The sequence below is a fragment of the Lathamus discolor genome, chromosome 1 (genome assembly GCF_037157495.1).
Source record: "Lathamus discolor isolate bLatDis1 chromosome 1, bLatDis1.hap1, whole genome shotgun sequence".
NCBI classification, from domain to species: Eukaryota; Metazoa; Chordata; class Aves; order Psittaciformes; family Psittacidae; genus Lathamus; species Lathamus discolor.
The window spans coordinates 127,863,803-127,890,886 of NC_088884.1; the positions used below are offsets into that span (position 1 = coordinate 127,863,803).

At 34.9% G+C, this 27,084-nt stretch overlaps 1 protein-coding gene across 5 annotated transcripts in view; it reads left to right on the forward strand.

The window, feature by feature from the left end:
- Window positions 1–27,084, forward strand: part of WDR17 (WD repeat domain 17) — a 62,754-nt gene that overhangs the window by 30,572 nt on the left and 5,098 nt on the right. For 3 of the 5 annotated variants that reach the window (XM_065694871.1, XM_065694855.1, XM_065694864.1), the window contains 22 exons: window positions 757–1,008; window positions 1,811–1,933; window positions 2,274–2,461; window positions 3,091–3,259; window positions 5,721–5,812; window positions 6,981–7,063; window positions 7,972–8,058; window positions 8,719–8,883; window positions 10,349–10,551; window positions 10,682–10,831; window positions 10,957–11,087; window positions 12,830–12,955; window positions 14,998–15,153; window positions 15,437–15,501; window positions 15,876–16,008; window positions 17,454–17,545; window positions 18,448–18,547; window positions 19,832–19,971; window positions 23,276–23,387; window positions 24,105–24,246; window positions 24,336–24,438; window positions 25,330–25,431. In XM_065694871.1, the coding sequence (XP_065550943.1) occupies window positions 757–1,008; window positions 1,811–1,933; window positions 2,274–2,461; window positions 3,091–3,259; window positions 5,721–5,812; window positions 6,981–7,063; window positions 7,972–8,058; window positions 8,719–8,883; window positions 10,349–10,551; window positions 10,682–10,831; window positions 10,957–11,087; window positions 12,830–12,955; window positions 14,998–15,153; window positions 15,437–15,501; window positions 15,876–16,008; window positions 17,454–17,545; window positions 18,448–18,547; window positions 19,832–19,971; window positions 23,276–23,387; window positions 24,105–24,246; window positions 24,336–24,438; window positions 25,330–25,431 (2,914 nt within the window). Of the gene's footprint in view, window positions 1–756; window positions 1,009–1,810; window positions 1,934–2,273; window positions 2,462–3,090; window positions 3,260–5,720; window positions 5,813–6,980; window positions 7,064–7,971; window positions 8,059–8,718; window positions 8,884–10,348; window positions 10,552–10,681; window positions 10,832–10,956; window positions 11,088–12,829; window positions 12,956–14,997; window positions 15,154–15,436; window positions 15,502–15,875; window positions 16,009–17,453; window positions 17,546–18,447; window positions 18,548–19,831; window positions 19,972–23,275; window positions 23,388–24,104; window positions 24,247–24,335; window positions 24,439–25,329; window positions 25,432–27,084 lie in introns of those variants that run through there. The other 2 variants (XM_065694890.1, XM_065694879.1) reach the window with 2 other exon arrangements.

Sequence of the window (27,084 nt, forward strand, 5' to 3'; positions counted from 1 at the left end):
TAGAAAATGGGTACAAAATTGTGTTGGTTTGGGTTTTTTTAATACAAGATCACAACTTCAGAACCACAGATCTGTGTTGTTGATTACTCATTTAGACTGTGCATTGTCTCATAAAACTAAGACTCAGCTCCCCGAAAAATAAAATAAAATAAAACAAGGGAAATAAACATGATGTGAAAAACTGTAGTTCTTGATAACATGCATCATCAAGTGAAATAGTTTTCTTTCAGGCAGGTGTCAAGCGAGATATTTAATGGCATGTTCTGGCTTCAGAATCTGTGAGCACTTCATAATTGCACACATAGTTTTGAGGAAGAAAAAATCTAAACGCAGTTGTTCATGAACACTTTTTTGACTGCCACATTCTTTTTTCTAGTTCATGCTGTGTTTATTTTGTCTGCATTTACTGAGGTATGCAGATTTACTTCTACTCAAAAGTCTTGTGTTTTAGGCTGTGCTGCAGGCCTTTACACATGGAAATCATTAGGGCAGGGCAATGTGTATGATTTAACATACATTTTTTTAGTATAAAATTATGGGGTTTTAGGTAAAAATTATATTATAGCTGTTTCTATTTTCTGATGGAGCCAGAACTACTGAAAGTCAAATATTGCAAAACAGCTTCATTAGTTTCATGGGTGCATACAGTAGAGTAGGCTACTAAAAAGTTCAGGGAGAGATAAAAATGGTGTTTGCAAACCTTGTAAATATAGTTGATTTCATGTTGAAATAATCTGTTTTCTTGTGCCCTTAAAGGTTCTAAAAATCAGAAACATATCTTAAGACCAGAGTCTCTTGAAGGAACAGATGAAGAGGATCCAGTTACAGCACTGGAGTGGGACCCTTTGTCAACCGACTACCTTCTTGTTGCTAATTTACAGAATGGCATTCGACTAGTTGATTCTGAATCTCTGTCCTGTATCACAACTTTTCATTTTCCCAGTGCAGCAGCATCTGTTCAGTGTTTAGCCTGGGTTTCTAGTGCACCTGGAATGTTTATAACTGGAGGTAAGCTTTTTATTTCCTGATACATACAAAGGTAATAGGTATCTGCCTGAGTCTTTCTGTTTCTTAACATTTCTACAAATGAAAGCATAGAATCACAGAATAGTTAGGGTTGGGAAAGTCCTTAAGATCATCTAGTTCCAACCCCCCCTGCATTGTACAAAAAAAACCCAACTATAAAACTGCAGAACAGAAAATTGCACTGAGCAGTTCTTACTTGCTTTGTTGAGTACAGAAACAACTGACTTCTTTAAACTTTTTTTTATAATAAATAATACTATTTTTATACTAAATAATATTTTGCTCATGCACACTTTAGCAACAAATACGAGTGTTACTTTGGGAACAGGAATAAAAATGCATCGTATTAGCAGATATCACTTCTTGATCCTCTTTTTTCTTTCCCTATTTTCAGAAGGGTTTTTTGTTGGGTTGTTTTTTTTTTTTAATCTATTTCTGGCCTCTTTTCTACACTGTAGACGTTAGTGATCAGGTTGAGCTAATGAATAAAGATAGTGACACTGTCAGAATATATTCTAATGAGAGAGGTCCCATTGCGTTTATCTGCTGAAGCTTAAATAATGTTAATGATTATTGTTGTTAATTGTGATATTACAACGGAGGTGACAGTATGTGCTTATAAAATTCATCTTGGGATTCTAAGTTCTATTCTTTGTTGTATTTTTGCTTAAATCAGTCCTTTAACCACATACCTCTGTGTACAGTAAAAAAAGGATAATAAAAAAAAAAAAGGTTTATGTGGTGGTTTATAGTTTTGTTTTGTTTTTTTTTTTCCAAATCTCAGATTCTCAGGTTGGTGTGTTACGTGTTTGGAATGTGTCACATGCAACGCCTATAGAAAATTTTAAATTGAAGAAAACTGGCTTCCATGGTTTGCATGTGCTAAGTTCTCCTCCAAAGAAAAAGGGTGAGTATAACTTTGGTTGTAATATATTGCAGTGGCTGCAAGTTAAGAAAATTTGTTTGTGAATCTTGTATACCTGATTTGATCTCTGTAGGTTTGTGTTGGCCCTGCAGTTCTTAATTAAACAAACTATCTCCTGGTGCCAGTCAGCTAGACAAATGTGTGAAGTATCAAGCACTTTATAAGGTCCTCCTTCAGTAGGCCAGGCTTCGTACTGGAATTCTTTTGTTCTTAATCTCGTTGGAATAAAAGGCATTGTACTCTTTATAATTGTTACTATTATTAAATGGAAAAATATAATAATAATCTTATCTGTTTCTATCTTTTGCTTTATTTTGCAAAGCATGTTCATTACAGCATTCTACTAAAAATCACTATACATCCTCAACAAGTGAGGCTATTCCTCCTCCAACTTTAACCCAAAACCAAGCATATTCTCTTCCTCCTGGTCACGCTGTCTGTTGCTTCATGGATGGTGGAGTAGGACTTTATGACATGGGAGCCAGAAAGTGGGATTTCCTTAGAGATTTGGTATGTTTCATCTCTGTTTCTGGAATGGGAGTTTATTTGTCTTATACGCTTTCTTCTAACAGCAAAGAATGGAGAATGAAGTCAAGTTAAAGTCTACCCATACATGTCTTGGAAAACAAGTAATTGAAATGTGACATTTCTAATGGATTGAAGTTTAAACTGGAATAGAACATAGACTGTATTTAGAAATATAGAAAACTTGTAGAACATGATCAACACACAAAGTTTTACTTTTTAGTCAGATACCTTTCCTTAAAGGGCAAAATTAATTTTGTTTTTAAAAAATTAAGTAGTTCAGGGTTTTTTCTAGCTAAACTTTTTAATTCTATCTTTTAGCAACTCCATTCTGGTGGAAGATGCTAACAAGTCCCCGGGATTGTGTACCCTGTTGTTTCAGTGCAGAATTTTTCTGTCTTTAATAATGATCTATGAAAGAGAAGAGCGTTATAGAACAAGATATTTTATGACTTTTAATTTTGACTGGTGAGCCATAACATGCAGGTTTTCTGGAACTGATAATTGACTTGACAGGTTTTAATAGATTTATCTTAAAGTTTGATCTAGAGTTGGACTTCTGAAAAAAAAAATCAAATGTAATAAAAATGGATTAAATATTTGTTTCATTTAAGGGACATGTTGAGACCATCTTTGATTGCAAATTCAAACCTGATAACCCTGATCTTCTTGCTACAGCTTCATTTGATGGCACAATAAAAGTTTGGGACATAAATACTTTAACAGCAGTTTACACATCTCCTGGTAATGAGGGGGTTATTTATTCCATTTCTTGGGCTCCAGGTAAGAATATTTTGCTTTAAGTGTAAATGTTCTATGAATTACCATTGACTAGCAGAATTTCTGTTATGAAAGTATTAGTTGTATCTTATAAGGTTTAAACATAACTGAAACTGTGAAACCTGTATAATTCAGTGCTTCAAACTTTGTTGAGACTTGCCTTTATGAAGAATGATCTCAGTATTTCATACTGAGTCAGAATGGAGGGGAGAAAATCTCTAGAACCTTTCTAGCATTACATTATGCAAATGGAGAAAAGGCTTTCTTTGTGTGGGAAGGAATTCACATTCTATTTTGTGCTGAAAAAGTGGAAGGTATGCATTTAGTTCTTTCTCTTCCTTTTTTGTCTAGGATTCTAATCACTGAAGAGCTCTGCTTTTACTTTATTAGAATAGGGAACACCTTTTCTCCAAAGCATCTACATTTTCTTAGAGAAGTCACTGAAGTCAGTGGGAAATTTTCTTATTAAAACTGTTCAGGAACCCACTTAGATGAACCTGGGACTGATAGTTATTAATATTACAATGATAGGTAGGCTTTCTTAGATGCATTTTTTAAAAAGTCTAATTCAGCTCACTGCCTTTCTCTCCTATGCTTTTAGACTTTCGTAAGTAATAGCTGAGAGACAAAAAATACTGTGATGGAAAGCTTAATGTAGTCTGCATATATGAAATGAATTTACACTTCCTTCAGTTTAGAGTCTCTTGCACTTTGTTCCTTTTCACAGATAATTTGTCTTGCTATATGGCAATTACAGCAATATGAAATATGGTGTTTTCTTTCTTGTTGTTTTGTTTTGAAATTTAAATTCAGTTTGTAGTAGTATCTCACACTGAGAGAATCATTTATTCACTGGAGGGGTGCTTTTCAAGTCTTGCGTTCTGATTCTTTATTACCTTTTTAAAGTAAATTTACGTTAATTGTAAGCATGTGCTTCAACTTGAGTTCCTTACCAGCCTCTCCAATGGTTCCTCTCCATCCCAGACAGAACTTTTCTTGTTTCTTTTACATCCCGTACTCCTAGAGACTGCTTTATTCCTAATATATAATCCAATGCATGCCACGCTTTGTATTTGGCCTCAAAGACCTTTGAACGTAGTTTACTCTCTTTTTTTCCCTATCATTCTCCTACATGAATTTCTTTCCATCTTGCATATGTACCTTCCTAGACTTCTGCAGAATTTGCCTTTTCCGCCTCTGAGGTGTGGTATAAAGTAAGAGTCAAAACTTCTACATAAACGTGCCTTAAAGCTATTTAAGAAAAATATTGGGATAGAGGGTCACTGTGATGAGAAGGATTCAGTAGCTTTTGGATTAAGCCTGAATTTAATTCTCATTTTCTCACTATGGAGTCATGTATTCAAATTTTCTGCCCTATAGAGTGTGATTAGATTCGGGTACATTCTTAATGGGCTTAGGTGCTGTAGTGGTGCAAGATTAAGAAAACAAAGTACTGTGGTCTGGATTTGGCTGGGATAGAGTTTAATTTTCTTCCTTGTAGCTGTTACAGTGCTGTCTTGGATTTAGTTTGAGAACAGTGCTGATAACATACCAGTGTTTTAGTTGTTGCTTATTAGCACTTACGCCGGTCAAGGGCTTTTCAGTCTCTCATGCTCTACCAGTGAGGAGTGGCCCAAGAAGCCAGGAGGAAGCCGAGACAGGACACCTGACCCAAACTAGCCAAAGGGGTATTCTATACCACAATGCGCCATGCCAGTATATATGCTGGAGGGAGTTGGGTCGGAGGGGCTTATCGCTGCTTGGGTCATGCTGAGTATTTGTCAGTGGGTGTTAAGCAATTGTGCATCACTTGTGTTTCTTGGGGTTTATTCCTCTCTTTTTATTTCTTATGGTTATTATTAATATTACGTGTGTTTCTTGGGGTTTATTGTTATTCTTATTGCATTTTAATTTATTTCAATTGTTAGACTGTTTTATCCCAACCCATGGGGGAAGGGGAGGGAGGGTGAGCAAGCAACTGTGCAGTACTTAGTTGCCGACTGGGGTTAACCCACGACATATGTCCTGTCATGTTTTTTGACATTTGTCTTGGTATGTAGGGAACTTGAACAGAAAATGCTCTAGTTGCTACAACTTTTAAGTTTAACACATTGATTGTATCTCTTTTTCAGTTTGAGTCATATACATCATGGACATAATTTCTTTTAGTCACCTTAGCTGCAAGACTTCCAGCAGTCATTGAGAATACTTTTTACAACAATACAACTTTTATTTTTTCCTTTCCTCAAAACAGGAATGTAGAAAAGCAGGCTTTTGTTGAAATTGATATTTGTGACAGTAACAAATGACGGCCTTAAAATATGAAGAACTCTTGTTTATGTGCCATTGATTTATTCTGTTAATTTAATATTTAATTTCTTGAAATTAAAGTAGAAACACATTATTCAAATAATATTGTGATCTTATATTTATTGTGAGATCTTGCAAATATTTTTCTCTAAAGGAGATCTGAACTGCATAGCAGGTGCAACATCCAAAAATGGTGGCTTCATCTGGGATGTCCAAAAAGGCAAAATGATAACCAGATTCAGTGAGGTAAAATGAGATTACGTTTTTTGTCTATATAAAATGTAAGTTAGTTCCCTCTAGTGTCGATAAATAAGGATAGGTCAAAGTTTGTAGCCTTTTAAAAGGCACTATAATATAAAAATCTATAGAAAGAATTATGTGTGCCAGCTTATATCTCCTCAGAATGGATTTTACATGAGAATAACAAAGCATCATTATTTTAAAATTTGCTGTGATACACAGCAAAATCCTACCTGAGTCTTAAAAATGTAGATGTATGTAGACATATAGACTTCACCTGGTTATCAAAATCCAAAATGCTGTTCTGTATTTTCAAATGCAAGGCTCAGAAAAATTATGAGTCCCTGAAGTCTAGACCAATAATGCTCTATTTTGCAGTACACTTAAACAGCATGCCTTGTTTAGAATCTTGCTTTGTGTTACCTAAAATCTATTCAAGCTTTTGTAAGTCCTGAAATGGTGGAATAATTGTTATTAGCAGAAGGAGCTGTTTAATATATGTAGTATATATACATATATGTATATATGTTTAATATATGTAGTATATATACATATATTTAATACATGTAATATTTCATACTATTTTGTATACTATCTTAGTATATAGCTGTATTCTGAAGGTTATACATAATTAACTGTGGTATCAGCGTTGGAGGGCAAAGGATGCTCATTAAGAAGACAGGGATGGGGGTGGGAAGCAGGCAGAAAACAAATATACATATATACCTTCAGGAGTTCCCGAGTGCCAACACTTAGATTTGCACTTTTGTTACCAAACATCTTTTCTCAAAGGCTTGTCCTGTTACATGTCCCACTTAAGTTTTCACATTTCATGCCCACTAACTTCATTATTCCAACAAGTAGCTATCATTTATTCAAGCTTCGGGTTTATATTGTTATGGATGGCTCATTCTTCAGCTTGACCCAGTTTTGTCTCTTAGGTCCTGGAGAGTGTGTCAGCTTTACTGTCTCTCCTCTCAGTCCCAATTTTTCGGACTTGGATTCTCAAACATCCAGACTGTACTGGGGACTCGTAATGTGGTTTTGTACAGTATTCTTTACTGGGAAAAAAAGGCTGAAGCCCGTAGGAGAATAAAATAAAAAGATGAGTCAACAGATGAGAGAAAAAGGGGTGAATTATTTCTTATTGATAGGTATTTTGCATTTTTTGAAGCATGGAAAGAATGGAATCTTCTGCATTGCCTGGAGTCATAAAGATTCCAAAAGAATAGCAACCTGCAGCAGTGATGGATTTTGGTGAGTGTTATTGGAAGAAAATCAAAAATTGCTAAATGCACTTAAATCAGTAAGCTTTGATAGTACTATCAGTGATTAATTTGAAAACTTTTCTTGTTGAGCAAAACTAGGATTATATTAATCTCCTGTACTTGTTAGGATATATTTTTCATGTTTTTTAAGAAAAAATAAAGGTAAAGAAATAATGTCTAAGACACTTTGATAGAGAAACAGGATATTGATTTTATTTTTTGCCAAGAGTATTCTTCTAGGTTTCTTATCTGAAGATATGGAGGTCACTTTTCTAAAGCTATCCCACTTTGCTTGTCTTTGGTTTAGGATTTTTGGGGATTTTTTTGAAGTTTGTTATTTCAAGGACTAGGAATCACTATTTTTGAACAAAGTAATTGCAATGCTACTATTACAGGGGTATAATAGCTTACGTGTAAAAACTTGCTCACCAAGACCAATTTTGCATGTATTGTGTTTCAGTACATTTTTAAATTCTTGATCATCCTTTTTCTCTGCCACCCATGTTATTTTAGCTCAAATATAATAAGCATGAATTCTATAGAACAATCAATCTATTTATTTATTTATTTAGAATCCCTAAATCCCTTTGTACCTTAAAACTATAGCTACAACTTAAATTTTGGCTATGAGGATCTTTTCAGGGAGGGAGGTACCTCAGTGAGCATCGTTACAGTCCCTTTGAAGGAACATGGACTCTGAAGTCCAATTAAATGTTCTGTTGAGAAATATGTAGTTAGTCTTAGTAGTTGAGGGGGTGTAAAAATAAAGATTTCTTATATTCTTTCCATATACATTTTTATTTTGTTATCTGGCTTATTTGCATGGAATCAGTTAACTTTTGGATATGCTACTCAGAATGCTGTTTCCTCAAAATCTTGCATTTTAATTGGTTTCAGTATTATTCGAACCATTGATGGCAAGGTTCTTCACAAGTACAAACATCCAGCTGCAGTTTTTGGCTGTGATTGGAGTCAAAACAACAAGTAAGTAAAAATGAACCCAAAGATAATATTTCTTATTAAAACTGATTACCAATAAAATAACACGAAGTTATTTAGAATGTGTTTTTTACTGTGATGTTAGAGCACTGAAATTGTTTCTGTTCCACCATAGTATATATCTGTAGTATGTAGAATACATAATAGAGGGGAAAAAAAACCCAAAAGACAGACATTAAAATGCCACAAAATTGGGGTTTAGATTGATTAGATTGACTTCCTTTTAATGACTGCTAAGCTGAAGATGTACCAGGCAACTAAATACACTGTGATATATGGTAATTTTGCAGATAATTCCTAATAACAAAATGAGAACCTTTTCTTACAAAAAAAAAACCAAACTAACAAATAATTACGTGATAATTCAGCCTATTCATAATTACGTGTTGGTTGCTTTGTCAGTGTGTAGAGCAACTGCCATTTCCTATTGCAACTAATGGATCTTTAGCAAGTTTTTTTTTTCTGATTTAGTGGATTTTATTGAGTTATCAGTAATTACATCATACAGAGACAAAGGTGAAGCCAAAATAAACTTTTTTAAAAAATAAACTACAAAATACAACATAATATTTATTTCTAGACTAAAAAGCTTAAGTACTTTTTATGATCCCTGTGACTGAGGATTTTACTATTTTTATTTTTCAGAGATATGATAGCTACTGGTTGTGAGGATAAAAATGTTCGTGTTTTTTACCTGGCGACCAGCTCTGATCAGCCACTGAAAGTTTTTGCAGGGCATACTGCAAAGGTGTTTCATGTACGGTGGTCTCCTCTGAGAGAAGGAATCCTCTGCAGTGGTTCTGATGATGGGTATGTGTTTCTGAACTATTAGAAAATTTAAAAACTCAAGCAGGATTATTAGAGAAATTTAAGGATCTTAAGTAGTACTAGTAATAGTACCTTAGAAAACTCTGAATAATAGAATAATGTAAATCTCTGCCTTGCTCCAATTCAGGCTGCAGCTTTGCTGTTAGATTAATACAGTATTTGGGCAGCAGGATCATTATCAAAAATTGTCACAACTGCTGTAGCAAAGCAACTTTCCCAGTGTTTTCTGAAGAGTAGAGTCAGTGAAATATGTGTTATTCCCAGGAATGATACAAAGAGGATACACGCTTACATTATATTTAAAGATATGGATGAAAGACCTGCCAATATTTGATGTCTTTCAAAAGTGTATTAAGTAGAATCTGTGGTGATTTTTAATGAGTGCTAGGTACTTCTGGTTTGATAATATTTTTATTTTTTTTTTGAGGGAGAGCACATCAGTCTATGGTAAGCAGGAGGAAGGAGTTTTCTATAATTTTTAGTGATGTCCCTCCAGAGTATACAAAACATTTTTTTTAAAGTATAATACTTTGGGGTATTGGCTTCTACTGCTTTCCCCAGTGTCATTCAGTAGATGTCTATGCTTGTAGCAAATCTCTTAGTTCATAGTGTAATGATTCATGAAGAAACCAACTTGAAAACAAACTTCTTATGTATAAATCCAATTTCACATGGGCAAGAAGTAGTGAATCCAGAATTCTGTCATGGTGTCATGATTTATTCTGATTTTATTACCAATCATGGCTATGCAATAAGACTTGATTGCAGAGGGATTTCCAGAATACAATCACACTTTCACTTTGAGGGGAGGAGATCACTGGATAACTTAAAACAAAGTAAACAATCCTTTGAGTTTATAGTACTTGGTAACACTCCTGTTCACAGTCAAAGTCAGAATAATTTCAGATGACCTGTTTAGCAACTAGGCTTATACAGCACATAGAAACAGCATGAAAGGGTCACACATGAGCTCATATTGCTGCAGGACAATCTATATGTAAATACATAAGATGACCTTCTAGCTTGTAGATTCTACTTTGTGAAGCAAGGTCTATCAAATTGCCCCTTTGCAGCACTGGAAAAACTGTAATAGGTGGCTCTGCTGCCATGAAAGAGCTTTGATAACTTATTTAATCGCATAGTAAAATTTAGCCAGAATTACCATGATCCTTTCAAGAGCTGAACTTTTCCTAATTCTGTAGCGTGCTGAATTAGCTCTACCCAGCAACAGCAACTATTGAAAAGAAAAGGAAATGCTGGAAACTTACTTATTTAAAAGGGAAGAAAAGAATAGTAAGAAAGCTAGTATGAATTCTTCCTCATTACGTGTGTAATTGGGGTGAGAGTTTCACAGTTTAAAAGCCTGTTCCAGTGTCTGACCACTCTCGGTAAAGAAATGCTTTTTAATGTCCCGTATAGAGGCTTTCTTTTTTTTATCCTGTTTCAGAACTGTTCGAATATGGGATTATACACAGGATGCTTGTATAAATGTTCTTAGTGGACATACAGCTCCAGTACGGGGATTGATGTGGAATCCTGAAATTCCTTACCTTCTGGTATCTGGCAGTTGGGACCATACAATTCGAGTCTGGGACACAAGAGATGGAACATGTTTGGACACTGTTTGTGATCATGGTGCAGATGTATATGGTAATGTTTTAAAATTTTATTTCTGTATAGAAGTGTGCTTTAATATACTTTAAAATTTATAAAATAATCATATTAGTTGTCTAGATAAACTTAATTACTTGACTACATTTTTAAATGTCCTCTCCACTAGGATTAACGTGTCATCCCAGTCGTCCATTTACTATGGCATCTTGCTCTCGTGACTCCACTGTGAGACTCTGGTCATTGACACCTCTTATAAATCCTCTACAAATAAATATCTTAGCAGATAGATGTTGGGATGAGATTATTGGTAATACAGGTAAGTAAATTGTTTATACCATTGTTTTATTTTTCTGTATGCTGCTATATTTTTTCTTTTTTCTTTTTCTTTTTTCTTTTTTTTTTTTTTTTTTTTTAATTTTGATGTATGTTTGTGTGTGTTAGATCGTGCTGTGGAATCTGGTGCTCCTCCTTTGCTGTGTGGTAAAGTTTCCAGAGATATTAAACAAGATGTGGAAAAAAAACCAGGAAATGCTCGAGTAAAAAAACTAAGATGGTTTTCAGAATGTTTTTCAGTAAGTATTGTGCAAATTTAAGGATGTTGTCAATGTGAGTGACTTTCTCTTCTGAAGTCAGTTCCCAGAAGTGAAATTTCTTTCTTCTTTACCATTTTTTTATCTCATTTTCTTAAAGGGATCTCAGAAATATGCAGAAATCAATTCTATTAGCAGTTCTGCATGTAAAAATGTCCATTACTAAATTCTTAGTCAATTGTGAACACCAATTGTTCACAAAATGTAATAAGTGGGATAACTTAGTTTTCTGTAGGAAAGGTTTGATTTGGCAAGAATTTTCTAGTGAAGCAAATGAAAAGATATGCTTTATCAAACTACATTGCAGTTTTTAATTTTTATCCATCAAGAGACATCCTTGTTGCAGATAAGCTTTGGACAGCCCAAGTGTCTGTGTCAGAACTGCTGTATTACCTTCTAGGAGCTGTAGATCTGAATGGCTCATGGCCCCAGTACCCATCCCTGTGCTCCACTGCAGAATAATATTTTCTATAAATCACTGCAACCTCTCTCTGCAATTGAGTTAAAAGTAGAAACTGTCCTGAGAGTGCTTACCTACACAGCAACTGAAATTGAGGTAGAATGAGGACAAAAATTACCTGGAACTACAGCTTCTGTCAAGCTCTGTTGTAATTTAAGTCAATACACTGATCTACACAGACCTAATTGATCCAAAATATTTGGTTTGATTTCTAGCTAAATTGAAGTGTATGAAATGCTGAAACAATCTGCCTCAGTTACAAATCTTGAAATTTACTGTTTTATAAAAAAATATATTTTTATGGAATTCTTTGTTTTACAGAAGTTATAAATTTTGATGTCCCATGTTGATTTGACAGTAAAACTTTTACAAGAATATTAGAATATTTCAAAAACAAAACCTTTTTTTGATCAGCTGTGTTCAGTGCTTTTTGTGTCCAGAAAATAGCGTTGTGCTTAATCTATAAGCGGTCAATAAGAGCTTAGCAGACTGAAAGAAAAGGGAATAGTCTCTCTCTTCTTCATGCCCTCCACCCCCAACTTGTAATCCTGTTGTTTTTAGAAAAGCTGTTTCAGATCAGGTTTGTTTGTTTGTTTGTTTGTTTGTTTGTTTTTTAGAGCTTCTAATTATTCACTGTCTTCTCTCTTTGAGGCCTCATTCAATGTTAAGCCATTGTCGTAGTTCTACAGAAAGGATTGATTCAAATGTTAGACCAATAAAAATGCTTAAAATTTATTAAAAAAATGCCTTGTTGGCCTGAAAGATTCTGTGCATATACATTTATACCATGTATATCTATTTTGAGATTTAATATTAAGATAGTAAACCAGATTGTGGCAGTCAGTCCTTGAAGTTGTTTTTTGCCTGGCCCATACCTTTGCTTTACAGAAAATGGTAAACAAGTACTGGGGCAGCATCTGCATCCCAGCAGATGAATGTTGTTTTATGCCATTAGTAGCCACCAAATAGCTTGCATTCCTTTGGGAGCAAAAGGGAAAGCTCTAATGCAAGCCATCAACTGAGTCCACACATAACCAGATATTTAGGTTCATGGATTTTGCTGTATGTTCACAGCCTTCAAGAAGATGGAAGGAAATGTATCTTGAACTAGTTCATGTCTTCATAGGAAAGCTTGTAATACCAAAATTGTCTTAAATTGTGTTTCTTGGACTCACCAAACAAATGTTTTCCAATGTCTTGAACAAAGTTCAAGTTTTTCTCTTGAACATTCCTGTAATACTCTTTTCTTCTCTAACAATTTTAGCCTCCAGGAGGCAGCAAAAATTTATGGGATTTGGTTGCTGTAATAAAAGGACAGGATGACAGTTTGCTTCCACAAAACTACTGCAAAGGAATTATGCATATGAAACATCTCATTAGATTCAGAATGGTAAGTGAAGCATAAACAGCAGGTGAAAATGGTTGTTAATCTATATAGTGTTTCACTTATTTTTGAAAAGAACTTGTAATGCTTTACAAAAGGATTACAATTTATTTCATGTCCAAATTTATTATATGCACAGTCAGTGTTAAAATGCTGGGTTACAGTTATTAACTGGAAAAGCATTTTCAAAATAATGAAACAGAAATTGCAAAGTCAGCATCACAACAGCTTGAGCTATGAAGCAAGTTTGTCTTCCCTGCAGAAATATGTTCTGAAGATGTCTGGAAGGAGTGGAAAACCAAGAACTTGTCATTAATACAGATATGCAGCCGAAGAGTGATTCAGATGTGAATGTGTAATTCAAGTAGTAGGCCATAAATTTCTTAGTAGCTGCAAATATGAATATGCAACCAGGCATACAATTTGCACAGTGTACAGGGATATGTGGTATTGTCAGGGACTTCTTAAAGATACTAAAGAGTCCCATACTCTAATAACTGATCTGGAAATAGAGGAAAGATTATCTAGTGGTATGGAACAGGAATTACATAACACCCCACTTGCCACCTCCAGGGCTAAAGACTTGCCAGGTTTCACCTGATGTTTGTTGTTGCAGGCTGCCTTTTGCAAAATCAGACTCTTAAAGTGTCCTGCATACCTCATGACTCTTAAGTAATGGAAGCTTTTATTAGTGATGTTAACTGTAATAATAGCAGCTGCTCTGCTTATATTAGGAAGGTCTGTGTGAGTGCCCATGTATCCAAAAAAACGTTTTCTCAGCCAGTTGGCTAAGAAGACATTTAATTCTTGACTTATGCAGTGGAAGCAGTCTGGTTATCCCTGCAACTTGTTTTCATGCATTTACAATTCAGGCAACCTAGAGTAACTACAGTAATTGCTGTTCATTCTGGGGATCTGGATTAAGTGTTCACATTAATTAAAAGCATTTTGTTCCCTTTTTGCTGACTCAGAATCTTGCTACACAGCTTTAAGAAAAAGTAGGGACAGGGTAATGCTGGCTGCTTGTTTATGACTGCTAAAACCATTTCCCCTTATGAAACTGGATGATGGCATTGCAGCACCTAAATATTTCAGGATGAAGTAGGGACCTAGAGCAAGCGGGGTTTTCTGTTTTAGCAGACTTGAAGGATACATCCGAGACTTGAGCATGAAAATGATAAAAAAGATAGAGGTTCAAAATAAAAAAAGTAACATGGTTTTAAAAAAACCGAATCCTTTACCGTCCTCCTTATATGGTATTCTAAGTTATGAATAGCCAAACCCTGTCTCACATGTACTGCTGATAAAGTTAAACTGACAGTTTTTGAAATGTGAAGCAAAGCTTCTTTGTGCTGGTTTGTTTGGGGTTTTTCTGTTGGTTGAGGTTTTGGGGGTTTTTTGTTATGTTAACTGTGATCCTATTAGCGCTTGTTTCTCAAACTCTGCCAGATGGAGAAATTTAGCCTTGTCTCTTCAACTAATATTAAAATTGCAGTGGTTGGAAATGTAAATCATTTACTGGTCATAAAGTTCATGGGGTATGACAGATCAGGACATCAGTTGAGCCTACTGTCTTTATTCTATCTTTATGTGGACATCATTGTAATGGTACTAAGCACAATTCCCAGCACTGTATACTGTATGTTCACAGACATTTTTTGAAATTTCATAAATATCAAGATTTTTATGATGGATATCTTAGTGAATTACTATTACATATGAGAAAATGGTTGAGAATATAATATATATATGTAAGAGATTAAAAATAATTGAGGAAAATGAATGTGTACAACAAAAACAGTAACAGTTAACTTTAACAAGTAGTTTACTGTAATCTCATTGTAAGCACTTCTAATTACTTCACTGTAATATCTTCCAATTAGCCTTTTCTTAAAAGGATTTTTTTTCTTAAATTAATGCCTTTGTATTTCATTGTAACATTTGACACTAATTTTTTCTGAAGAAAACTTGTTTTCACCACAGAAAACTGTCCTTTTTTTAACTTTTTTATCTTTTCTGTTGTTTTTGTGTTGGGTTTTTTCCCTCAGTCCAGAGCACAAGAACTGACAACAGTAAAAATGTCCAAGTTTGGAGGTGGTATTGGTGCACCAAGCAAAGAAGAGAGGCTTAAAGAAGCGGCAGAAATACATTTAAGATTAGGACAAATTCAGCGATATTGTGAACTAATGGTAGAACTTGGAGAGGTAAAATATCAGAACATTCTTGAAGAATGATAAAAGATGATGGTTCTGAAAACTAACTACCCTATCAAAGATAAGGTAGCAGCAAAATGGGTCACAAGTCCAGAAAAGTGTAATCTTGCTCCAATTATATTATTTTTAACATATGCAGTCTAATGCATAGCTCATTCCTTATTTAACTTCTTGACAAATTTATTTCTAATGGAAGAAACATGAAACTAGTAAAAAATATAGCTGTTTCTCAAAATAAAATGGTCAGGTTAAATGTACTGCTGCTTTCTCCTAGTGGGACAAAGCGCTCTCAGTTGCACCCGGTGTTTCGATGAAATATTGGAGGAAGTTAATGCAAAGGTAAGGCAGTAAAAATAAGCGCTGAATTGTGTCTTCTGTCCATAGAAGAGCAAAGATAAGTAGGGAAGATGGATATTAACAGCAGTTGTACTTTGCTTTTGCTACAACATTCTCTTGATGTTACTTTTTGTTCAGTAAGCTTTGGGGTGGAACCGTGGAGGATTTCAACGATTTTGTGTACAGGAATCAAGTTAAAGGGTTGAGCATAAATTGCAAGTTTAACCTTTTGGTGCAGTATCCACGGTTTGCAAGTTTTCTGAGGTCTGGAAAGGCAGATGGGTTTCAGTGAACTTTATGTAGCTTCGCCTAACACCTACACCATAGAGAGGAATTTAGTGATCAGTTACATATTTTTTATTAATTTGTTTAATTAGGAGAGCTGATCAGTTAATTCAAGAAGAAAATGATGATGTCATCCCGTACTGTATAGCTGTCGGAGATGTGAAGAAACTAGTATCTTTCTTTACTTCAAGAGGCCAGCTTAAAGAGGCTCTTCTTGTTGCACAGGTATTATTACATAGAAAGGTATGGTAGATGTATTTAGCTATTTGTTTATAACTCTGACCATGGCAAGCATATTTAAAAGCCTAGCTCTGTTCACTTCTGCAAAATGGCTAAATAGTAATGCTACGCCATTCGTTACATTCATATTGTATTGACCAGTTTTTATCCAGAAATCATAAAAAGGTATCTCATATTTACAGATTTTAAGCCCAATTCTTCTAAATGGCAATCAGACATCCAAATGAGAACCAGTGTATTTAATTTTGGTTGAAATAGAAAATTAACCTGATTTTCAGCAGTCAGTATTGTCCTTAACTTCAAAGATGTTCAGGATTTGTCTTGCATTTCTACTGAGATCTTGCTTACATTACTTCCTATAGAATCTTTGGGTGAAACTGCTCAGTTACAGTAGCAATATAGGAAATCAAACTTTCAAGTTAGTGTAAAAACCAATACAAGAAACTACCAAGAGCACATTTTGATTTGGATGTAAACACTGAGTTAAACACAGCACAAAACATGAGAAACTGATATTTTTTTCATTCTCTTTCACCATTCATTTATTCTTTTTGAGTAATTTCTACATACTTAATATAGCTTGTTAAACTGTCACAATTTGTCCTTGGTACACTTTCATGCCTTGAACATTCAATTGCCTCAGAGATAAGAACTTTAATAGTGCATGCGAATTCATCCTTTAGAAATCGTCTATCTGTATGTTGTTGTGCACAGAATGGAACTTAAGGTATGCTTGGATTCAACAAGTTATAATGTTTAAACCTCCAAGCACTGTAAAGCTTTAGGAAGATTATTTGTCTTGTAAGACAAGTTGCTTTTAGTTGCAATCCATAGAATAGTGTTTGTTTCAAAGGTTTAATCAGATAATATTAAGCAATAAGATACCAGAACTTTCCCTTTTAACTGAGCCCTGAGTTTTAATGTTGTTAACCAAGCTACACCTTAAAGCACATGAAAGAATTTCATTTGAACTCATACTGATTTCCTCTTATTTAATGACAGAAATAATTTATTGCCAGACATGAAAAAGGGTCATCTTATGCCACTATCTGAGCCAGGTTTGCTGGTATACCTACTGAGAAGTATCTATGGAATTCATCTTTCATTGACAGCCACTTGCTCTTTGGGATGTAAAAATCAAGGTTTTACCCTTGACTGTCCATTTTAAACATATTCAAATGCTGGAAAAAGTCCTGTACAAATGCATAGGAAAAAAAGTTGCTTGCTTCTAAAGAATTTCTTGTATGGCTGAGTAAAACTAGGTGAAGATTTACCTATGAATGATTTAATTGGTTTAAATATTTCCTTTATTATACCTGGCCCTTAGAAGGATTTTTATACATCATTGATTTTTTTTGTTTGTTTATTTTTGAAACAATGCATTTTATTTTCAGTTTGATTTTTATTTTCTTTTTTTTATTTACTGCCAGGCAGCTTGTGAAGGAAATATACAGATATCGCCACTCTCCACAACAGCTGGATCTTCAAATTCTGATGGAAACAGTGCAGATGATTATAATGAGTAAGTTGTTCTTTCTATATCTAAAGCCTCATTTTAATGCAGAACGTAAAGTCATCAAGGGAGTTAAACCTTAGTGGTTTAATTTGGCATCAGCAATGAAGAATTCAACAACAAAATGTTACATCTTCTAGAACTTAGTTGATAGAGTTACCTACTATCTGATACTCCCCTGAATAATTCCCCTGTTGTCACTTCTGGCACCAAATGGATTATTCATATGTGTGTATTATAAAAATCCTTTTCATTTTCCTGATGTGTTCCTCTGCAATTAAATATGGTTAAATATGTAGCATTTTAACATCGAACTTTTGGTAAGTAGAGTGAGATTTAGAATTAATAAATATATTTGAGATCCTATGTTTTATGCATCTTCTCCTGAAGCTTTTACCGTTTATCATCAGTGAAATTTCTGACAATGTATGCTAATGGCCATATTTTCATTGTATGTGCCCATAAAAGAAAACATGCATCTCTCCTTGCTTAGAATGGTGCTGGGAAACCTAACTTACATTATCAAGTTATGTGTGTAGTAACAAAAGCAGCTTGGAGGTTGTGTAGTTACTTCATTTGCATGTACAATTTTGGAGCAAATGGAGAAATACTTATGCAGAATTCACAGACACAGCATGAATATCCAAATATTGGATTTCTCTTCTGTAAATCTTAAGAGACATTTCCATGCTGAAGTAGATTTTGGGAAACCGACCCACTTGAATATGCACCAATATAAGTGGTGGATGAAGCTCAAACTGATTGCATTTTTAAAGCTGGTGGTATCATTTTCTATAAGTCAAACAGAAATTTTAGGGTACAGAAGCAAATGTGATGACTTGTACATAAATTAAGAGAAGAACTCCACAGCCTTTAAGTAACCTTGCATAATTCGCATTTCGTTATTGCAGGCTTCTGCACAAGGTCAGTAAACAACTGGCAGAATGGTATTTCCAGGATGGCCATGCAGTGCTTGCAGCATGTTGCCATCTGGCTGTTGAAAATATAGAGGTAATTTTTTTTCTCTTTTAAGTGGAAGAGCCTTGGAAAGGCCAACACTGACTTCCTTTTTACATCTCCACATGTTAAATATTTTTAAAAATATATGTACTACATTCTAAAATGTGTTACTTGTTCTTGGTGTTTGCCTTCTATAAATTTATAGAGAGTTTGATCCTTACAATATCCCTGATTCCATTAAATTCAAGATTTCCCTCATGTACAGGAAGTAGTATTTTATTGCTGTATTTTCACATATGTAGTATCTTGTTATATTAGAAAATATAAGGTACGTAGGTACTTTACATATATATATACATACAAGTATTACTGTTTACAGTGACTCAAAAGACCCATTCAGAACTGCAACTTTATTTTGATGCAATCTCTACCTTATAGGATAGTTAGGGTTGGAAAGGACCTTAAGGTCATCTAGTTCCAACCCCCCTGCCATGGGCAGGGACACCTCCCACTAGACCACATTGCCCCAAAGCCCTGTCCAACTTTGCCTTGAACATTGCCAGGGATAGGGCATTCACACTTCCTTGGGCAACCTGTTCCAGTGCCTCACCACTGTAGGAAAAAGTCTATGTAGGAACCAGTGACACATAGGAAACTTTTAATCAGAATTTTCTCTCCCTTTTTCTAGTTTTAAAAAATAGTTTCTTCCCCCTGTTCTCCCTAGATTTTGTGGTTGCTAACTCAATGTTTTTCCTCCTCTATCCCTCCAAATAAGTAAAATTCCTTCATAATGGGCTGTTAAGAGAGAAATCAATAATCCATCATTGCCTGTATTTCAGAATAGACGTATTTCAAGTTATTGCGTAGTGTCTTTAATATTCTGCTGTGCCTATCAGCAACTCCAGCTGACCAGAGAGGGTAAGAACAGGAGAGTCCTTAGTTGGTTTATTTTTCTGTTTGGTTGGTTTTGATTTTTTTGAGTCTTCTTTCATCAGAAGAGCGGAAATACGTGCTGTGAAACCTAGTGTCCTTACTTAAGATTAGAAGGAATTGTTGTCATGCTTTTTAGGTATAATATTTATGTAATATTTTTGGTTGAATAAAAAAAAAGTTCTGCTAAAGTAAATCTATTTAGTTATTTGTAAACTGATTAACACATGGTGCACAATTATTTACTTATTTAAGAGACCCAAATTATATATAGAGTTGCTTTAATTAATGCCTATTTTGTCCTTCTGTAAAAAGCAGTCTCATAAATGAATGTCGTATGCTCAACACGGTGAATCCCCCAAAATGCTTGTATCCCTTGATGATATAATTTTTTCATTGAACAAGCTTGCGATGACAAACCTGATTCGTGGAAATGAACTGGAGCTGGCAATCAGTGTGGGTACTGTCTTAGGAGAAAGTGCAGCACAAGCAACACATTATGCCCTAGAATTACTAGCAAGAAAATGTATGACAGTAACAACATGGTAAGAATTTTTTAATCCAAAGAAGATTTCTTTCCCCCCCGCCCCCAACAAAATAATAAAGGTGTTTCATACTGAAAGTTTTATAGACACCAAACTACCATGGGTAGGTTCAATAAGATTTGCTATATTAGACCTTTGAAGTACAAGGCATGCAAATGTTCTGCTTTAATCTCAAAATACATTATATGTGGTATGAATGAGAGAAGAATCATTGTCAAACATAGTATGAAACCCACTGAAAAAAAAAAAAAACCTAGGTACTTTAGCAATAGGTAGCATTGCAAGTCCTAGTCTGTACTGAGTAAAAATGACTCTTTTGGACAAAGTAAAACTACAATTGAATTAAAAAGTCAAAAAGAACAGAAGCTTAAGTGGGATATGTGAGGTGATTTTTAAGAGCTTGATTGAAAAATATAAAAATCTATGAGGGTGAGGAATTATTTTATATTGGTTTCAGGAATGCAAGATAGCTAACAAGATGTAAGGATAAAATGGGATTACTATTTAATTCTGCAGGAGTATGTAATTTATCTGTTGCATATAGGGGAAACTTTGCTAAATTTTCTTTTCCTTCTCATATTGGTTTTACTTTGAAGGACACAGTTTTGGTCTGTGTTTTTGTGCACCAGTGAAAAGCAGGAAATCTTTCTAAGGTATATTTGGCATCTGTACAGGTGTTTCAGAATTAACATTTCATAGAAAACGTGTGTATGAACAGATACTGCAACTAAGCATCCATTTTTCTGCTACAGAATTATTTGCTTAAGTGTCTAAGAGAAACCTAGAGGAACTCATCTTTACAAAGCTTTTAGGCTGCCTTAGACTACAAAGTATTTTAGAAAAAGATAAAATAAGAAATGGATGATGTGCTGCTTTGGTTTTACAATGATTTAACATTTCTGCATTGCACCAGTTCTAACAGGGCTCTTTTGTAAACTCCGTTCTGCAGCATTTAGAGTCTCTGAAACTCTTCCCCTGATCTCCCTGCCTTCATTGTGAAGAGTGATTTTTATGTAGCCTCTGATAGGAAGCAGTGGATATAGAGTAAGAAAAACAGTGTATATTTTTTCCAGTTGCATAACAAAAGCTAGTTCTGATCTTGGTGTATGACAAATACTTATAATAGTATGGTATTTATGCATATGTGCATAAAGTTTCTCCAAACTTATGCATGTGTACACTGAAGTCTACATGGGTACACAATAAAATTGCATATTGCCTAAGTTTACATTTGGATTTTTCAGTGGGTTTCATATGCTATACCGAATACCTATTACAGCTATACCCTGCAATCCTGCATTCTGATTTGCAGCCATTACAGCATATTTTTTTTTGTTCTGTAGGAAAAGGTTAGAGAATCCTGAATCTCTTAATATTCTGTAATAAAGAGATACTGACACAACGTAATACCACTTGGGCCACTGCATGTATAAGTTCATGTATGGGGAAGCTTGAGTTCAAGGGCCTCTGATATTGAAGGGCTCCCTTTTTGTTTTTACTAGTTGGTATGCTTAGGGATATGCATCGATTTGAAACATTCTGTTGTAGAAACACACTTAATTGTAGACACCTCAAGGAATACCAAAAGGACCTTAATGGGTTAATAATGAAATCAGTTATTGGTTAAATGTATTTTGGGATTTGGTGGTATGGGGTTTTTGTTTGTTTGTTTGTTTTTTAGAAATGCTCTAAAATATAAAATGAAAACAAAAAAATCAAACTAAAAATTCATGCCCTTCCCCATCTTTCCAAATCTACAGCCTTGGGAAAACGTGTGAGTGTTTAAGAACAGCATTTTCATTTCATTTGTGCTTAGCATCTAAATATGGTTAAAATCAACCTTCTGCTATTCAGAAAGCTAACAGTATTTTACTGAAGACACTGAATTCCACATATGCAGACTCAGCCACCTGATTTTGTTCTTTATACTGACAGTGTTTTCAGTTTGATTCTTAAAAACTCCAGGTAACACCATTTGTAGGGCATTATATGAGGGCTTTAGATTTTTTTTTTCTTTAATAAATATTTTATTTCACGGTTTTGGCTGAAAAATTTCTATTAGTTTTTAAAAAAGTTTAAATTGCCAATGAAGATGAGTCCATGTGAGTAACTGATCTTGAAAATAGTCAGGTTTTCCAAAGACCTTGTGGTATTAGCTTCTTTAGGTTGTCAAAAGGCACTGGAAAGCTATTTTTCTGTTGTTAAGGTCAGTTAACCTGACCCTTAGATTTGCTCTTGTAGTTTAGTTATTTTCTATTAGATTTTTCCTTTGTAAATTAAGAATACAAACCAAAATTTTGTTCATTACTGTTTCAATGTCTTCTTTTTAGCTTTCCATCATTTGGATACAGGTATTTTGTTTGTTTATCAAAAGGGATTTCGAAACATGTGACTTTACTAATGCTAAAAATGAGCTTAAACTAAGTGTTCTAATTTTTTTAAGTGCGATCAAGACTTGAAAGTGGATAGAAAGCAGTTGGAAATATTGGACAGTAGCTTACTCAAACATTTTTAAGCAAAAGACCACATCCTGAACATCCAGGGGAATTCAGTAGGAGCTTTAGGCCTTACACAGAGGCAAGTCAGTCCTGTGGGTCACAGGAGAAATGATGCCTATATGAACAGAAGTCACAGAACAACCAACATAACCAGTTATTAAAAGCTCAGTAGAATAATTGTTTCAAAACAATTTCCTAACATTTTTGTTTTTTCCCTCAGCTGCTTTTGTGTCAGGGAGGGAGTAACAACAGTAAAAAGTTAGGAGTGTTTCAGAAATGTCAGTTTTCTAAAACACAATTTTCCTTTCAGAAAGATCACATTCTTTTCATGTATAATCTCTTTTGTAATGTCATAGGAGCACTAGCTATTCTGGATGACTAAGAGATGCTTTATGGTGATGCCTGTGGAGTTCTAGAAACCTTGAAGTTTGAGGATGTTTTCATGACAGAGCCACATAAACATCTTCCCTTCTTTCAAGACTGGATGGGTCCTACTTCTCTTCTCATCCCTGCTCACATATTCTTCCCTCTCACTTTGAGGTGGTTCTGATGCTTTAGGTTGCACAGCTCTTTAATTCAATCAACTAAAGCAACAGAAAATTAACTCGTGACTACCCAAAAAAAAGCCTCATTTGTTGCACCAAAATAGTCTTGGAGACAGGTTGTTTCTGCTCTTCTGCACTTCTCTGGAAATATTTTTTTTTTTTCGACAAATACTTATTTCTAAAAGTAATATAAAAGAGAAAACAGTCTCTTCCTATTACAAACCTTCAAGAGTAACTATGTATCATCTTTTGTTTGTGCAGGGATTTAGCAGTTGATCTTCTTATGATGATTCCTGATAATAAACTGCAGTTAGCAAAGCTGTGTGCTTTTTATCCTGGATGCACAGAAGAAATAAATGACCTGCATGAAAAGGTACAATGAAAAAGAATTTACCTGAATGCTAACAAGAGGTTATGTATTGATTTGTTTACAAATTTTAGAAAATTTAAGGTCAAATAAATCTGTTGCGTAAATTTGTCACTAAATCTTATCCTTTTTTGCATATCTTTTTTTTTTTCTCTTTTAGTCTTAATTGACTTTATTTTCAGTATTGTACAAGAAGAACTTTAATTCTTTAATTCTACTCTTTGTGCAGTCTTTCCATGACAGAGGTTACTTCCTGAAGTAGGTTATGGTCTTCAGATTTATAACCTCCTCATCACTGAAGTGCAGCCTAATCATGTCTTGGCAGATCAGCTTTCTGTGCTATCCTGAATTGGTTTTCATCTTTCTGTTATCTCCTTAAATGCCCCCTTTCCTCTTCAGCAGCAGCAGGGTCTCAAGTTCAACTCAGACTGCAAATCTATTAAGCAGTAATAAAAAGTTGAAAAAAAAAACCAAAAAAGCCAAACAAAAACATTAGCAATGGAAACTGATAGTGCTTACATTAAAATTAGAGAACCTTCTCCTCCTGTGGTGTTTTCTGGCCTAGATGGCTTGCATAATGTGCATTATATGCAGTTTGTCCTTCAAACAATGACTTTCAGAGAGTTTGATCTTATTGCTATGTGCCAACTTCAGTATTTCTCTGCATCTTAGAGAATTGTTTGAACACTACAGTAATTCTTTGGCAAAATCTTTGTTTTCCAGTGTAATCTTCCTGATGTAGAAGAATGTATGAGGTTGGCAGAGACAATTCAGGCTGATGGGGATATATTTGAAACTGTAAAATACTATCTATTAAGCACAGAACCTGAAAAGGCTCTCCCTATTGGCATTCAGTATGTGAAAGGTAGGTGTTTGGATGAAGAAACCTTTTAACGCATAAGTCATTTCTATAGCTTGCTTCCTGAGGTATCTTTTATTTCTATTTTACAACAGAGCAACTTTGTGGTTCAGACTGGACTTTAGATTCCATCTGTCCGTATCTTGATCTTCTAAGTTACATACGCACTGAACGATTAGTGTTGCATAAATGTAGTGAGTGAGTATATTTTCCTTACTTATAAAAGTGGAATTTCCATTAAAGGAAATGTTTGGAATTAAAAAAAAATTTGTAGGTGCACACTGTTGGTATAATTTTTTGTTTACCAGAAGAGGTAAAAAAGAAAATTCAGCAAGCAGGCTAGTTCCAAATTTGGAGAACAGAATATGGAATTTTCCTAAATTTTCAGGGTTTAGCAGGAAGAAAAAAGATATTTAACATCTTCTTCTTCTGCAGGACATTTATAATAGGTGAATCGATGTTGGTCGTATCTGAAGAATCTCACTTTGGTCAGAAGAATCTCACTCTGGTTTCAGTTTTCTGAGGAAAAAGAGCAGTGGATACCACACATAATGCAGGTTTTAATGTCAAAGTGTTAAGGAAATTTGAGCTACCACTCTCAGAATTAACTCTAAAGTAGTTGGATGGCTGTGGTTTGCCTTTATGACAAGTGATCGAAGCTGGACCTGGCTGCCTGCACAGGTGTACTTGTGAAGAACTAAAGGAGCAAAAAGCTTAACTCTTAACTGGGGCCTTTGGGGAAACTTGGCAAAACTGTAGTCCATGCTAATAAATAGGGCAATTTTATTTACATTTAAAGTTTACTGAAAGGTTTGAGTGATGTTGGTTTTGTAACTTCGCATTATTGTGCTTAATACCTATGTGTTGTACATGCTATTTAAAATTTAATAACTGAGATCAATATAAAGCAATTGGAGTCTGTTTTAACAATTACGTCACACAGAAAGTAAGCATAATCAGCAAACGTAGATTCTCCACAAAAGATGGATGGATAAATCAGGTTTCATGATTATAATTTGAATATGAGTATCTTTACTGTTTTTGCAAATGCTTGTTGTTATTCATGATTAATACTTGGTCTGTTTACAGATTTCGGAATGAGTTGCTGATTTTGTGTGGTTACATTGGTGCTTTACTTGCTATCAGAAGACAGTACAATAGCATTGTACCTGCACTTTATGAGTATACAAGGTAATACTGTGTTTTCAGTAACACTGAGAAATCTGTCCCTATTATGACATATACTATACATTATCCCCACTTCTTTCACACTACCCCTCCCCCCCAGAAAAAACCCAGATGTTCACAGATCTCCTATAAGGGTATACCCAAGCCTGAATATAGAACCTTTCTTATTTTCTTTATAAATTATACACGTAGAAGTTTCTGAGGTAATGAAACAAGTTATGAATACCGGATTTCAATCAAACTCTTAATTTGCCAAGAAAAAATGTTTAGAAGTAGATGAGTATTCAGCATTAGCTCCATGCACGAGTATATGTTGATGGTAACTGTTCTAATTTTATATCTATGTGTAGACCATTTACCAAGACTTCCTCAGTAGCAACAAGGACAAGCTTTGAATTTAGAGTTCATGACTGGTTACTAGCTTGATTCCCACCAAGAAACCTGATCTGACTTTCTGTTACTCAGTGAGCTAATACTCTCAGGTATTAATATACTTGACCTGGCCTGGTCCTGCCCACTTGGCCCAGCTCATCCCCAACCAGTCACCTATCTAGGCCTACCTGACTAGATTTAACTGACTTGAACCAGCTCAGCCTGACACAGTTGACTTGTTCTTATCTACTTGATATAAATGGACTTGGCTTAATTTTACCCAATCTACTTGATGTGATCTGACTTGGCCCACTTGACTTGACCAGACTTGGCTTGACCCAGGCCAGTCTGGCTTCGAACGATCCACTTGAACCTACTCAATCTGACCCTCTTGATTTCACTTGATACGCTTTACTTGACCTGACCACACTCAGACTTAGAAGGAGGAAGATTAAAATCAATAATCTTTATCTTATCTGGTAAATAAAATAGGCTTATATGCAATGCTTCAGTATTTCTTCCTCAGAGTATAACCAGGATTGCTTAGTCTTCCTGTCTGGTTTGGTAACAATGCTACTCTCCAGCTGACTAACTTCTGTTTCTCCCTCACAGTTTAGGACTGCCAAATCCTTTCGGTTTTGTTGCTTGGCTTGCTGGATAGCAAGGCCAGCTCCAAGATGTCACTGATTTTATAGTGCAAGCTGTGCTGGCACTGTTCTTGCTGTTATGGCTCCACTGGCTGCTCTGTCCAACCACTGTAGTTTTGTTGACAATTTTGCTCATTTACCTCTTCATCAATAATAAATTTTGCATATATGTTGTCCAGTCCTTTCACACCTTAATAGAATTGTGACCTTTTCTACATCTCCTGCTATTTTATTAGAATTGCCCAACAAGGATAATTAACATACATTTATCATGTCTTAGAACCGTGTGTTTGCCCCTTTTCTTTGACTCCTCTCCATCAGATATCTTGACAGCACTCCTTTCCTTTTAGCCATACACATCTCTGAAACTTGATGAGAGGATAGGGAAAAGGAAAGTCTGTTTACTTTTTTTGCTTTTCTGAGCCATCAGACTTGTTTATGGAAAGCAGCAACATGAAATGCAAGTGATACTTTGGCTGTCAGCTATAAGTTTTTCTCAGAACAATACTGCTCTAATTTTTTTTTTCTCACATTGTCCAGTGTTTTCAGGATTCATAGATTTTTAGATTCCATCCCATCTTAAACTTACTGGACACCTGCATGCATAAGCTGGCCATTTTTAAGGAATCCCAACACA